At 41.9% G+C, this 15,372-nt stretch overlaps 1 protein-coding gene across 1 annotated transcript in view; it reads right to left on the minus strand.

Annotated features, from left to right (window-relative positions):
• TNPO2 (transportin 2) overlaps positions 1 to 15,372 on the minus strand; it is a gene marked incomplete in the record, with an annotated part of 2,382,582 nt that overhangs the window by 1,348,544 nt on the left and 1,018,666 nt on the right. The window contains 1 exon segment of the mRNA XM_044084755.1: positions 3,957 to 4,043. Within this exon segment, the coding sequence (XP_043940690.1) occupies positions 3,957 to 4,043 (87 nt within the window).

Below are 15,372 nucleotides of genomic sequence, written 5' to 3' on the forward strand. Positions count from 1 at the left end.
GGAAATGCTCCATAAGGATATGCAAGGTTTCACCAAAAGAAAATTCTTCTGGAGGGAAAGCAGAGGGAATGGAATCCTCTGCATCAGAATCCTCATAAGTAGGTAAGGGTAAATCCTGATAGTCAGAAGGAGCAGATATATCAGATGCCTAATCAGAAGAATCAAAGAAAATCAGTTCTAGGCCTCGAGAGGGAAGGCTGGCTTCCCCTAATTAAGGTAATAAGGTTTGTTTAAACAAGAGGTAACTGATGTGGCAGCTTCGTTTGGCAGCTAATCTGTGTCCAGGATTAAATGATTTTATATCTATCTTGCCTGCTTTAAAAGAAAAAGAGCGGAAAGGGTTTAATTTTGTATAATTTCTTTACAGAAATGTATTTTATTGTATTTTTAGTGTTTATAGTGTATGCCTTTAAGGTATTAATTTATTCAAGAGATCTTTTGTTTGACTGGGGGGATTTCTCACCTATCCTGAGTGTATGCAATTTATTTAAATCCACATGACTGCTTGTATATTGTTCTGAGGAAGTCAATTTTACTTTGATGAAAGCGCTTAACATGAAAAATAAACTTGCATCTACTAGTCCTACTGTTGAATTTGGGGTTTTAAGGTAATAAGGTTTTCAACCATTCTAATCATTTGTTTTTGAGGCAAATGAGCCTGAGTATGCGGCTTGGTAGTCTGTTTTCTAGGCGTAGTGTGAGCTTTAGGCATGAGGAATCCGGTATTTCTAGCTTTAAGCAAAGTCATTGGTTTAATATGAAGGTTGATGGGCCTGAATACACCATCAGAAGCCAGTGCCTGCACAGTGGCACCAGACCCATCCAAGGTAGAGACCTCCGCAGGTTCTATAGTTGAAGCATCTCGCTGCATACCAGACTCCGAATGGGTCTCAGTAGAGGCCTGTGAATCTGTAGCAGCGTGCATCAGGGGCTGCGAAAGCGCCTCACTGAGTACCGGCGGACTGGCGACTAGCTTAACAGAAGCTTCGTCAGCAGTTTTGGACCTATGCGGTCTATCTTTATCCTTACTTTTTTTGGGAGATTGGTAGTCTGATGGCTTAACAAAGCCATTTCGGAGTATGGAGAAAGAGAACGGAAGTATTTAGCTACAAAAATAGCCTGACAACGAATAGTTCGGGCGTTGAACATGGCACAAAACAGTGAGGTACATCGTGGTCTGGGCCTAAACAGGTGACGCAGTAAGAATGAAAATCTCTGAGGTATTGGCTTTCCAGAGGCAAGACAATTGTTAATTTTTACTGACATCGGTTAGGACAAGAAAAAAGGATCCCCAACAGAGTACTTATCTTTCTGAAGACTTCAGGTCTGAAACTCGAAAACGAAAATTTCAGGAGTCAGCCGACCAGCACCTGTGAACTGCTTCGGGCACCACACGGCAAGAAAGACTGATGTAATGGTGTCAGCTGCATGTTTTATTCCCCTGACGACCTGACGTTATGGAAGAAGCGAGACATCAGACACAGAAATCCGAAGACTCTGGTATGCAGGCCGGCTGAGGGCTACCCTGCAAGCAGATAACCCAAATGTGAATACTGCAGCAGTGAAACATGAACATAAGTAATGATAGTAAGAATACACAAAACTGCACAGGGTCAAAGAATAGTAAAAACACACCAGAGTACTATGACAAATAAGGAAAAAGTATGATGAGATTTTATACCTAAAAACTAAGACTTCGCTCAACAGCTGAGGCAGACGTGTCAGGAAAAGCAGTAAACAAGGTCTGAGGGAACTGAGTCAGAGGAATTTTAGGTAAGGATGAAGCCGAATTTTTGGCCTGCACGAGCTGTTTTAAGACTCTGTTCTGATATCGGAACCAAACCTATATGTCAAGGATAAAATTAAGGTTTACCACATCAAAAAGTATTTCAAGCTACGGCAGGAAGTCTTGACAATGAGGATGTCAGCCTCCCTGGCTTAATTGGGCACAAATGTTAATCTGAGACAATGTGCTTAGGGGTCTAAGTTTACATTCAGGAGCGCACTGAATTCTAGGGCTAGTTTCCAAAGCCTGCATGTTTAGTATGCAGAGAAACTGTGTTCCTACACTGTTATGGCCTCAATCACACAACCAGATATGTAAGGGAAGATTGGGATGCAGTTGTCCTACAGTGTACTCTAACTCTGTGCCAATTCTGGGAGCAGCAGCAAACCAAGACACAAAGACTAGTAAATGAAATGTCCACACAAGCTTCCTTAGCCTAGGAATGTTTTAGGTACCAAGCTATCAAAGTCCTGCTAGCCTAGAGTCCAGCAAGTATTGGAAAATTGACCAAGTCCTACCACATGTACTTCTGTCACATGAAAGTTCCCATAAAAAAATGGTACTGCAGCTAGCCAATGGTATCCACAAGCTCAGATGACAAATTTGGCTATGCTTTTACTGTACACAAACGTGAAACACTGAGGAAGAGTTAGGAGACTGGATCACCATCTATTTTACCTTAAATAAGTTTTCCGAAAATGGAGCTTAAAGCAGGATTATTATATACCAGGTAAGCCCCCAACCACCACCACACATGGTAGGCAACACACCATCTGAATTTGAATATACTAACTGAATGGTTGCAAACCATTGGTGGGGGGTGAAAACCTGTACTAACATGCACAACACTCCTGCACAAATAAAGCCACTGCAATGCAACTGTCTACTCAGACTAACATTTGGGTAACTGCTCTAGCAGTTTAACGGATTCCCAGTTGTCATTTTGTTGTGTTGGGTACTCAGTGAGCACCATTTGGGTTGTATTTCAGTTTGTGGAAATACAAACATGAACAGAAAAGACATGTGCTCTACTGAGTTAAGTCACAACTGCACTGTTTGCGCTTAAGTACTTCTTTTCGGAAAGAGTCAGCGTAGGCCGCACTTCAGAGACAAAGTTGAACTTGCACTTGTGGTCTGCACTCAAAGCCATACAAGGCCCTTTCTTATACGAAAAGGTGTACATATGGGAACAGAAGATGCATTTGTCTATACAGGAGACTTCCAAAGACTGCACCTTTTGTAAACTGGCAAATTAAACAATATGTACTTACCTTATGGGAGTGCACAAGCTTGCTCGCAAAATGAAATAATCAGTAAATAAAACAGAATGAGCTGTATTGTCTCAACAAGTGAGCCAGCAGCCTGTTACAAAGGATGCTGCTCAACACCCATAAACTAAATTGAAGAAAAGCTGTGAACATGAGCCAATCGGCCGGTAAATGCCAGTCGCACCACGGAGAGTAACACAGAAATGGAATAAGCAGAATTTGGGTGGACTAAATGGACTACCTTCAAGAAGAGAAGCAGACAAAAACTCTGAAAAATTCACTGACTGCATACAATCACCCACACAAAGGCAAACACTAACCACCTAGTTATGGCATGTGGTGAACAGTCTGAAATGCTACACTGTACGACACGCACATGCATCGCTATACATGTTAAACAGAAGCCACATTTATCCACCTCTATATATGCACAATGTTTAAAACAACCTACTCCCTACTAAAAAATGAACTGAATAAAAAAATGCTTTAAACCAGCATTTCATGACGGGAAGCATGTACTGAACAAGGGTCCAGTAAATGAGAATTGAACTGGAGATACTTTTTTAGCATACCCTATTCACCATCACCAGGACTGCACCTGCAAATGGTCCACTGAGATCAGTGCACTACCAGGGTAAACAAGTCAAGCTTACTGATTACATCCTGACAATCTGCACACTACTCACACACTGAAGTCTCAGCCACAACCCACAGTTAAAAAGATTTATTCACAAATCAGGAGAAAATGTCACCCCTCTGCAATACTTTTGGTTGTGAAAAGCCCTGATAACTCAAAAGCTCATCAAAAAGGGGTGTTCAGCTTGAAAAATCTTTACATTTGCTTTTTCATAGTAACCAAAGTTTCAGATAATGTTTACAAATGGCCATATCCAAGCACTTACCTCCAGCAGTGGAAAAAGATCTTTGTCTTCATCTTTCAGTTCATTCCACTTCTGGATCAAAGGTGGCATTAATTTCTGTATGTACTCCTAGAGGAAAATAAGCAATTGCAATCTCAAAACAGATGTGAAATTACAAACCAATAGCAACAAGCCACAATTACTATGCATCTGCATTAAAGTATAATTCAAACTGAAAATCAATTTAATGGAGTGAGGTTCAGCCAGCCTTTTTCACTTTTTTTTTTTTAAATTTACCAGGTAATGCAAAATGTTGTATCTTTCGGCTTTTCCCGGTTAGGGGTCGCCACAACGGAACTCCGGTCCGCTAATGATTGGCAGTAGATTTTTACGTACAGAGTTGGCAGCTCTGACGCACAACCTTCAATGAAGGTACGCCCATTCACTTATGTCTCCACACACAAGACGCTTTGGCTGAGAATCGAACAGGATGTCATACTGTGAGGCGACAATGCTACTGCAGCACGACCACGTCAGCAATGGTTCTCAATTCTACATCAAGGTCCATACAGTAAAACAAAGATTAGAAAACTTCTGTACCCAATATCGACCTCCAAGTACTTCCAATAATACAGGAGAGTGGGATACAGAAGTTATACTAAACCAACCCCCTCAATTCCAGGACTTGTCAACTGAAACAATCTAGGACAAGCACAGCATAGCTGAATGCAAAAATAAGTTGACTCCCTCTGAAAAAGATTTCCAGATATCGTGAAACTGTAAATATCAAACTTCTCCAGAGACGCAGAGTTTATATTCTAAGCTTTTTGAAGTGGGTTACTTGGATTTCATTCTCTCAGTCTGGCACAATTCTAAAGCTTCAATTCTCAAATTGGAGGTATATCTGCAACAAATAATGCACACTAACAGATCCCAAAGTTGGCAGGGACTGTTGTCAGTACTTGGTTCAAATCTGCTCTATGAAGCACTGGCATCACTTGAAAAAAATGCTTTGCAGTCTCAAGACTGAACAAAACCACATCAAGAGAAGGGCTTGCAACTTTAGTGATACGCTGCATATGGTGGACCTCATACAAGAAAAGGAATAAAGTGAGTCTAAAAACAAATGCACTGACACATACAAGACACATCATCTGTGGACAGTGGCAACAGTATGCAACACCCATATTTTTCTGTTATATACTGGTAAAGAATAATTGTGTAAAATCTTGCCATAGATGTCCTCCTTCCATGTTGCAGTACTCCTACTGTACCAAACGTCCGGCTAATACAAAAGCTTAGTCTGGCTGCTGTATGGTGCGTGGGACCTCACACACAGGAACCATAAACCATGGGGCCATAAAAGTGACTTCCCCACACACAGACTTCAGTTGGGTACACTTACCATAAATGTAGATGTTAGGGTGTATTCACAGTTGTAGTCATCACATTTGGGTTATCTGCTTGCAGGCAGCCCTCAGTCGGCCTGAATACCAGAGTCTTGGGATTTCTGCAGATGATGTTGCTTCTTCCACGACGTCAGTTTGTCAGGGGTATAAAACATGCAGCAGACGCCATTACATCAGTTTCTTTCCCCAGATGTCAGGAGCCCCCAAAACAGGAAACAACTGCATGGTTTGGAACACCCACAGCAAAAAGCAAATACCAATGATGTAAGACATGCCAAACAAAAAAAAAAGATAGGTAGAAATGCTGAGGATGGGTGGAGGTAGTTAAGCAAGCAGGCCGTGTAAAGACTGCTGTGGCAAATCCAGCTCTGGATTTAGAAAAGATAGGAAAGTGGTAATGCTTGGTGAAAGTGTGAACAGCGCTCCAGGATGCAGCTTCCAGGATGTCCCTGGTTGGGACTCCCCAGAGAAATGCTGTAGAGGTTGATGTAGCCCTAGTGGAATGTGTTCTGATCCCCTGTTGGTTAGGTTTTGCCATGGTGTTTGTAGCAGAAATGGATGCAGTGTGCTATTCATTTAGAAATGGTTTGCTATGAAATGGTCTTGCCCTCTCTGCCCCTGCAGCAAAGCTGACTAGAAGCTGTTCAGATTTTCTGAAAGGCTTAGTCCTGTCCAGACAGAACCTAAGCTTCCTGTGCAAGTCCAGGGAGTGCAGGATCCATTCCCCCCTTATTCTGAGGATTATAGAAAAAAGTTGGCAAAGAATGGATTGGTTTAAAGCCACACTAGATACCACCTTGGGCATAAATGATGGGTTAGTCCTCAGAGAAACCCTGTCCGCATGGAAGATAATGAAGGGTTCCATGGCCATAAAGACCTGCAATTCAGACACTCTTCTTGAAGTGATGGCTAGAAGTAAAGCCATTTTCCATGAGAGGAATTTTAACTCTGCTGTAGCAGAAGGTTCGAAGGGCGGAAGCATGAGCTTTTACAATACAAAGTTAAGGTCCCAGGCTGGAGTGGAAGCTCTCAGAAGGGGGGGGGGGGTCTTAGATTTTTGGCTCCTCTCAGGAACTGTTTGACCAAAAGGTGAGAGAAGACGGGTGGGCTCAGTATGAGCTGAGATGTCAGATGCATGAATCTTAACTCATTAACCCAGAGTACCTTCTCATGGCGCCTGTGTGTTTAAGCCCAAGCGCGCCATGAGAAGATACAATTTAAGCCGTTACCCCCGAGTGCTTCCACAAGCAAGAGAAAGTGTACAGCTGATTTGTAGTTCACCTTAATGTAAAACACTCTGAAATTGTACCTAAATATGTAATTTATCATATCTACTTACGAATCACTGTTTTAACATTAAGGTCACATTGAAGTTTTTTTCACAAAAAGCATTTTAAAAGTTCTTGCTAAGCAAGTGGTGGCAGCCAATCGGATTCTTGCATTCCGAGCCACCACTTGCATAACACCTCCACCCAAAGTTCTTGCTAAGCAAGTGGTGGCAGCCAATCGGATTCTTGCATTCTGAGCCACCACTTGCATAACACCTCCATCTCCAACCAAAGCTTCTTTTGTTCACCCCTAATAAATAGTGGGTCCAGCAGCAGGTATTTCCTTCTTTCTGCGAAGAACTGGAGATTTTACCTGCTACTGAATCCTCTATTTTATTTCACCAGTCAAGGAGTTCACGGACCGCCATATAGGCACTACCAGGAGTCCCCGTTCAGCCACTGCAGTTTAGAGTTCCCGGTCAGCTACCTTCTTTTCCTGCCATTCCCTACCTAAGTAGTGAGGTACTGTACTTGATTGTTTCCGCAAGAGTGCTCTGTTTATGTATATAGTACATTCTACTTCAGGTTGCTGCCATACGTTAGCTGTGCAAACTAAGTTCTTCCTATATAACAGTGTACTTTTAACTTGTACAGAGGATAGTTGACAGGGCGCTCACAGGCAGGTGCAAGGGGGTGAACTTGCACCCCCCCCTGGAACCGGCTGATTTTATTTTAATTTTAAAAAAAGTTTTTTTTTTTTTTTTTTAAAGGGCATTCCTCTTTACGAACGCCCTTTGCATCAGTGGCGGATTTAGGCATGGGCGCCACCACCCCCTTTTTAAAGTTGTATTATAAACACTATTATATTTTAACTACCTTACTAAAAGTGAAGCTTGCACTGAAACCTTTGAGCTGTCGATCGTGGAAAAGATTATGCACAGTCCGTTGTCAGAGGATTTAATGAACTGTCCCGGAGAGATTTGAGCAAAAAATGAAAAAACTAAATAGCGATATCAGGGATTACAATAGCGGGTCTGCCTTTGTGCTTTATGGCAAGCACCAATAAGAACAGATGCCAAAAGGCGGACCTCCCTGTGATAGTGAGGGGAACAAGAAGCGTTATGGAGAGTCTTTCACTTCATTGGAAGTGAGTGTTAGTGGAGTAAAGGGAGATGATGAAGAACTATCTTACCCCCCCCCCCCCACTGCTAGTGGCTCAACAACCAGGTTACCTGCAGGATCATTTTCGTGATGGATTCCAAAAGGGGAAAGCTAGTCGCAAACGAGGGCATTTTGACAATTCGAAAGATAGACAGCAGTGGCAAGGAAAAATGAAGAGCTGGTATTGACTTTAAAACTATTTTGTGTGTTGCATGAGACTTGCGTCTTGAAAAGAATGACAATGTAGCACTGAATTTGTGTGTGTGTGTGTGTGTGTGGGGGTTACCCGACCCTGTAATTGCAGTTTCAAATCTTGATTTGAAATTTATACCCACTGTTCTGCCTAGGTCTTACATGTTGAAAATTGATATGTTCAGTTTTACAAGAAAGTTGCATTTGATTTATTATTTTAATAAACAGTCTAAAAGGGTATTTGTTTATGTATTAAATATTTTAGGAGACAGTTTTGAGGAAAAGTGTTTTTCTTGTGATTCTAGTTTATGTGATGATTCTAATGCTTATTGTCTATTAGATACTTCTGATGTATGTAAAAGCAACTTTATTCCTACCTTTTTGAATGCGAACATAAAAAGTTTTTCTGCTATGCTTAACTTTGCTGTTGAAGGTGTATGTAAGAATTTTTGAATTGATAGAAATATTTCTTTTAATCTGACTAAAACTGAATGGCTAGCATTAAAAAATATGAATCATTGACCTGGCTTGATGGTTAAACCCTCAGATAAAGGTCATAAATTGTAGTTATGCACTTTACCCAGTATAAGAAAATGTGTGATGATTTAAATGATGGAAGTGTGCATAGAAAAGTGATGAGTAATGAGTATGACAAAGCATTGAGGGACTTTCATGATTTAATCCACAAGGGTTTTAGGTTAGGATATTTTTCCAAGGAAGACGTTGAAAGGAATTTTACTACACAAGGTTGTTCTATAGCTAGATTTTATTGCCTTCCAAAAATGCATAAGAATTTAAATGCCACCCCAGGTCTCCCTATAGTGGCTGCAACTATTTTTTACATAATGTGGGTTTATTACTTTATACTTGCTGAAACCTGTCATAAAATTAGAATCATATTTGTGATTCTTTTGACTTTTTTAGAAAAATTCAGTTGTTTGAATAGAATACAAAGAACTATTGGCTTGTTATGGATGTAACGAGCCTATACACACATTAGTCACCCATTGGGTATAGAGGTAGTACTTCATTTTTTTGGGAGATAATCCATTAGTTAACTATTAATAGTATATATTTTTTTTTAATTGGAAAACTAGCTACATTCCCACAAAATTCATGCAAACAAGTTCTGTCAGGTTATAAATGTTTTTACTGTTACATTCTAACAAAAAATCAGGTGGAGGTGTTATGATAGGGATTACATATAATTATGCCACCTGTGAGGGATTACAGATAGTTAACAAAACTACTGATTACTACAGGTTCAATAACAGCAATACTATAGATTGTGTAACTGTGACACTAAAGACAACCCTACTAATTTCATGAACTTTTAATCATGGTTTGACTTCAGAATGGGGGAAATATGCAGGAATGCTACAATTTTTCATTTATTTTTTTGAAGTTTGTTGAAAGTCCATTGGGCCAGAATGAGGCAGTTTTCAGTGGAGGCCAGGGGAGAAAACCAACACTTACAATTATTAGAAAGCTAATATCAACAAAGTGTGATATTGCAGACAAAGAACATTTGGAAATAAGTCTGGTTTCTAGGTGGGTGATGTGTAGTTGGTGAGAACTGGTATGTGCACATTATACTGCATGGGTCATGTGGCAAATGTTTGATTTTACAGCTTGTGTATACTCGTCTCTACTAATGAGGTTACTGGGGTTAATGTTTCATGTTGGTTGTCGTGCATACTTGGAAGGGCTGCTCAAGGGGTTGTTGATGGAAATGTTGCATTCTGGTGCTTGTGCATAGTAGGGCAGACGGCGAAAGGGGTTGCTGGGGAGATGTTGCATTTTGGTATTTGTGCATACTCGGATTTAGTTTATGGAAATGTGGCTTATTTTCAGCTTTCGGCAAGGGAGCATGTCAACGTTCCAGGAGATGTGTACATTTCCCTCTGCATTTTCATGTTTTGTGTTTTATTGTTATGTTATGCACTTTGTTTTTATTTCATTCTTGACATACATTTATGGCGTCCGTTCACTTTGTGGTAATCTGGAAGCACTCCGTAGGTAGCTTATTTTGTAGTTTAGGCATGCAAAAGCAAAGCTTTATTTATATTAATAAAACAGAGGGAATATTACAGGGAAAGCTCAACTGGCATGGTTCTGACCTGTTGTACTATATACTGTGACATGGTTTTGATGTTTACGGTGCAACAGGCAAGAAAATTGGTGATTAACAGGAGTTGTGTGTGTATGGGCCATGTTGATGTTGCACATATACACACACGCACAGAAAAGTCAGCATTAGACTAGATTTTGTTTTCGCTTGGACTGGAAATTTCTTGGCAGATGACCAGAAAAATACTGTAGTTAAACAAACGTAGATAGGCAATTATGTACACTTTGGTTTCAATGTATATGTAGTGGATGGCACAGCACATAATGTGTGTGGGTGTGTGTGTGTGATTCTATTGCCTGGACATTATATGTTTGACTTCAATACCTGGTTAGTTTCTGGTGCGTTTCCAGGGGGATACAATATTGGTCAGCATGGGAGTACAAGGGTATTAGACCATATTACTTAGCAAATGATGGTCTGCACCTCTGTTTGTGTATTTGATATTTACTGTTTATTCCACAGGATTTTGTGATGTAGACAAACAATGGTAATAGGACTCATTCCTCATTGCTTATGTTGCTAACAAATAGGTGGGAGGATGGGCTCAATAATAACTTTTATATTGTTTTTGCTGAGTAAGTGAATAGCAGAAGACAAGCTATCTAGTTTGACATTTCTGCTTGTCTTATTATTATTAACGATTATAGTAAGTAGTTGCCTGAGTGAGATAAAGGTTATTACAGAGTGACTACTGACAGCATGGAGCTACCATATTTTTATGCATTTCTCCTGGCTTTGTCAGTCATGTGTGGAATTTAGGTGGGAGGAAGGGCACAGTAATGTGTTATACTATTTGACTGACTATGGCCTTAACAGATTATGACTGTTGCATAACACCTGCAGAAGGTAATATAATGAATGCCAGCAATTATCACCTGTGTCTGGCCATGCATAACTGTGCAAGTCATTAGCACAGTGCAGTTACAATATAGTACTGAGTCATTGTCACTTTTCAGGTAAAACTGTCAGCAGCTGTCACTGTTAATCACAGAAGTAGAAGTCGTTATCACATTGATGAATGCACAACTCACATTTGGCTCTTTTCTCCACTTGCAGTGATTGCAATGCACCCACACCCCTCCACACTACTTTCATTTACGTCATGTATACAATTTCAAGAAATGTAAGCAGTCTAGGAGGAAAATGTAGACATTACATCTTCAATTGCTATTTTTTCATGAGAAAGTGGCTGGAATAAGAGGATTTGTGGTGTACTGTATAAAGAATTTGAATATGTATATTACTGACTGCCTTGCATCCTCTCATTTGACAGAAAATCATAAATTGTTTTTAATTATAAGGCAATGACAATATCCAAACTCATGTTGTATTTCTTTGCGACTATTCTGCACTGCTGTGGTAAAATATTTCCTGTGCTTCTGAACTATGAAGTCATTCTGTTGAGTTACTGATTAAAGTCTTGCTCTTTTATTTATCATTAAATATATTTAAACCTCCCTTTGTGGGTGAGATACCAGAGGCATATTTCACCTGTTAGACTATTTGCTTATCTGTTTGGTGAGCTACCCAGGGTGTAAAGTAGCTGGGGACATATATATATATATATATATATATATACATACACAAACAGATTTATAGGTGTATATAGATATATATAGATGGAGATATAAATAGATATGTACATATATATATATATATATATATATATACATATATATATATATATATATATAATACAGAAATATAGAGATGGGTGCATTACTTTTCACGTGCCTCTGTGCAGGTATATTACATCAGAATGTTGTATTGCATTGTGTTTTTCAGGTGTGATTTCAAGTGCAAAGCAACACAGCCACCACCAAAGATGCCATCTGTTGAGGAGAAAGCAAGAAGCATTTACCTGTTGGGTGAGGAAACCGACTGATGGTTGTAGCAGTGGTTCAGACAGTGGTATGCACCTTGATGTACCACATAATGCCAACCAGAGTGAGGATGATTATGACTCAGAGGATGACATTCCACTCGCACGTCTGCGCGAAAAGGCCATTGCCTGTGATATGGATGATGCCCCTGTGCCCGCCATTCCTGAAAGACCACTACGAGTTGCCAAAGCAGACAACCAGTAATGACACTGACCATGACAGTGAGGAGGAGGTGCCACTTGCACACCTAAGGAAGGTGCCCACACACAAGTTGGCCACACACAATGGCCACCAAGTGCATTCAGAGTATGACGCAGACGATGACTTGCCTTTATCTGTGTTCACGAAAGCATGTGGTCTGACCGACAACTATGCAGTCCTCCACAGTGCATGGCACTGCAAGTGCCGACAAGGGCGTGGATGTGCCTTCGACTGTGTATGATGTGGGAAGTAGTCCAGAGTATGGTGATTGGGATGGAGAAAATCCCCTAGATACGAGTCCAAGTAGCTCCTTGTCAGAGAATGATATGGGTGTGCCTCAGCAGGGAGCATGTCAGCAGTTCACTACCAACTGCAAGCAGTACAGTTGCTATTGGCATTGAGAGAGCACTCTCTCTCAGCCCTTCCCATTCCCAACTGTTCCTTGCGACCCAGTCAGGTACGCCAAGCATGCCCACCATGTAAGATCACGTGGGAAAAACACCTCCAAACTTTACATATTGAGGAATTTGTGGGGCCAGTACGACCAATAAATCACTTCGGCTCAGACAGCACAGAGATGGACTTCCTGAATTTAACTTAATGTTCCTAGAAGAGCTATACACCCGTATTGCTAATAAAACAAATCGCTATGCTGCACAGAGGCAGGCCGCAGCAGGCAAGGTTGATACGCGGTGGAGTCCTGTTTGCCCAGGAGACATGCGCACATTTCTAGGTGTCAGAATATACATGTCTAATGTACATGTTCCTGAATTGAGGCAGTACTGGGAAACGCACCATGTATATGGTCGCTTCCCAATAGCAGAGAACATGACCAGAGATAGGTTTGAAAAAATTCGGCAGTACTTCCACTGCAACGATAACAGCCTGAGCTTACCACAGGGCTCTGGGGGTCATGACAAGCTACATCACGTACGGCCAATACTGGATGCAGTACTTCATGCATGCAGGACACATTACAACGTGCATCATGAAGTGGCTGTAGACGAAGCCAGGGTTGGCTTCCGTGGACGCTTGACATTTAGACAGTTTATGCCTGGTAAGCCCGAGAGGTATGGCATTAAGGTGTGGGTGTTGGCAGACTCGGCCAATGGGTATGTACGTGAATTCCAGGTATACACTGGAAAAACGGAGCAGAATACAGAGGTCGGGCTGGCACACAGTTGTGGTGGACTTAACTAGGAGACTGATTGGCAAGAAGCATCACATTTACTTTGATAACTTCTTTATCTCTGTTCCACTGGCACAGCAATTACTGAAAGATGATCTATACTGTTGTGGAACCATGCGCACCAACAGGTCAGGATGGCCTCTAACATTCAACACACAGGCTACTGGAAAAACAGCTTGAGGCTACTCCAAGCAATTGCAGAGTGGACCACTGCTAGCTACTAAATGGAAGGATAACAAACCAGTATTCCTCCTGCCAACTAACTGTAACCCAACCTTGCCAGTCTCCAGCACATACAGGAGAAAGCGTGATGGAAGAAAGGCATCGGTGCCATGTCCACCAGTTGTAAACATGTACAACAGTTACATGAATGGGGTGGACTGAGCAGATCAGCTCAGGACACAGTATCCCAGAGCCAGAAAGGCCCGCAAATGGTGGCTGTACTTGTTCTGGTTCTTATGGGATGTGGCCATTGTCAATATTTTCATTATATTCCGTGAAAGTATCAGCCATCAGCAACTGTCATGCTCTGGGCGTGCTAGTCCAGTAACAGTTACAGTTCCGAAGGAACCTAGGTTTGCATCTACTTGCCAGTTACACAAAGAGGAAAAGATGCACTGAGATTACTGCCCCAGAGGCCGTGAGCCGATTTGAGCTTGGCTCTCACTTTCCAGAGAAATGGCATAAATAAAGATGCAAAAACTGTGCCAGCAAGGGTAAACGTGCTGAACCATCATGGGGGTGCCCGACTTGCAAGGTCAACCTGTGTGTTGAATGCTTTGGCCAGTACCATGGCCATAAAATTCTCCCATAGTGCTGCTGTCCTAGGTAAGCATGGGCTTGGGTGTGCCACTGTGATGTAATGTTTCTCTCCGGGAAAGGACGCATGCAAAAAGACACAGCCTGGGTCAGTCTTAGTCTTTTGACATGTTGCCTTGATGTAGCTCTCCACTCAGTCTCCCTCCCTTCAGGTGTAGTCAATGTATGTAGGTCAGGGCAACAGGGTTTACATTAGCTCCTCCCTTCCACTCCTAATGGCCATTGCCAAAAGGACACATGTAAATGGAAAAGGCAGAGGTAAAACAGAGTACCTCACCTGTTTTTTTCAGTGTACATGTGCCCTTTCTGTGCCCCCATGTCAGTTAGCAGCCAAGCCCTTCAGCACCAATGCCAGGAAGGTCCCTCTTCAGTCTTTTTTGCCAACTGCTCTTAGGTTGGTGGGTGCATCGCGGGGGGTATACCCAGCCAGCACGGATCTTGTGATCCACCGGGATCGCAGTTGGGAACTTGGAGACTCTTCAGCTCACTCCAATAGTGCTGCTGTCCTAGGTAAGCATGAGCTTTGGTGTGCCACTGTGATGTAATGTTTCCCCTCCGGGAAAGGACACATGCAAAAAGACACAGCCTGGGTCAGTCTTGGTCTTTTGACATGTTGCCTTGATGTAGCTTCTCCACTCGTCTCCCTCCCTTCAGGTGTAGTCAGTATGTAGGTGAGGGTAGTAAATGTATGAAGGTCAGGACAGCAATTAGTGAGTTACTTCAGTCCCTCATCCCTTAGGTCCATTGCTGAATGGGCACATGTAAAGAGAAAAGGCAGAGGTAAGGCAGACTGCTGACACTGAAGGAGGTCATGAGACCATAGTGGTATCAGCAGCCTGAGTGGGCAGCCAGCACAGCTATGGGACACTACAGATAACCAACATCTGGAGCCCCATGCCTGTCCTTGGCATATTAGTGGAGCGGCGGTCCTTACCCTGCTTTTTCTCTTTATATGTGCCCTGGCTGTGCACCCTTGTCAGTGTCCACCCATGCTTTATTTCAGGTAAGGTAAGACTGCCTTCTGCTCTTCAGACGTTTACAGAATGCGTTCATGCATGGCTTGATGCACATCTACAATCTGCCATAACGGCATCGCCGTGGAAGATGTTCACTTGTTCAGAACGGATGGCATTCACCTGAGGGCATTGCGTTGTTCTTGACCAACCTCCACAATGGCGTGAGGAGAGCCATGCAAGATTGCCAAC

This window comes from Protopterus annectens, chromosome 9.part0, assembly GCF_019279795.1.
Source record: "Protopterus annectens isolate FY-2018-M chromosome 9.part0, PAN1.0, whole genome shotgun sequence".
NCBI lineage: Eukaryota > Metazoa > Chordata > Ceratodontiformes > Protopteridae > Protopterus > Protopterus annectens.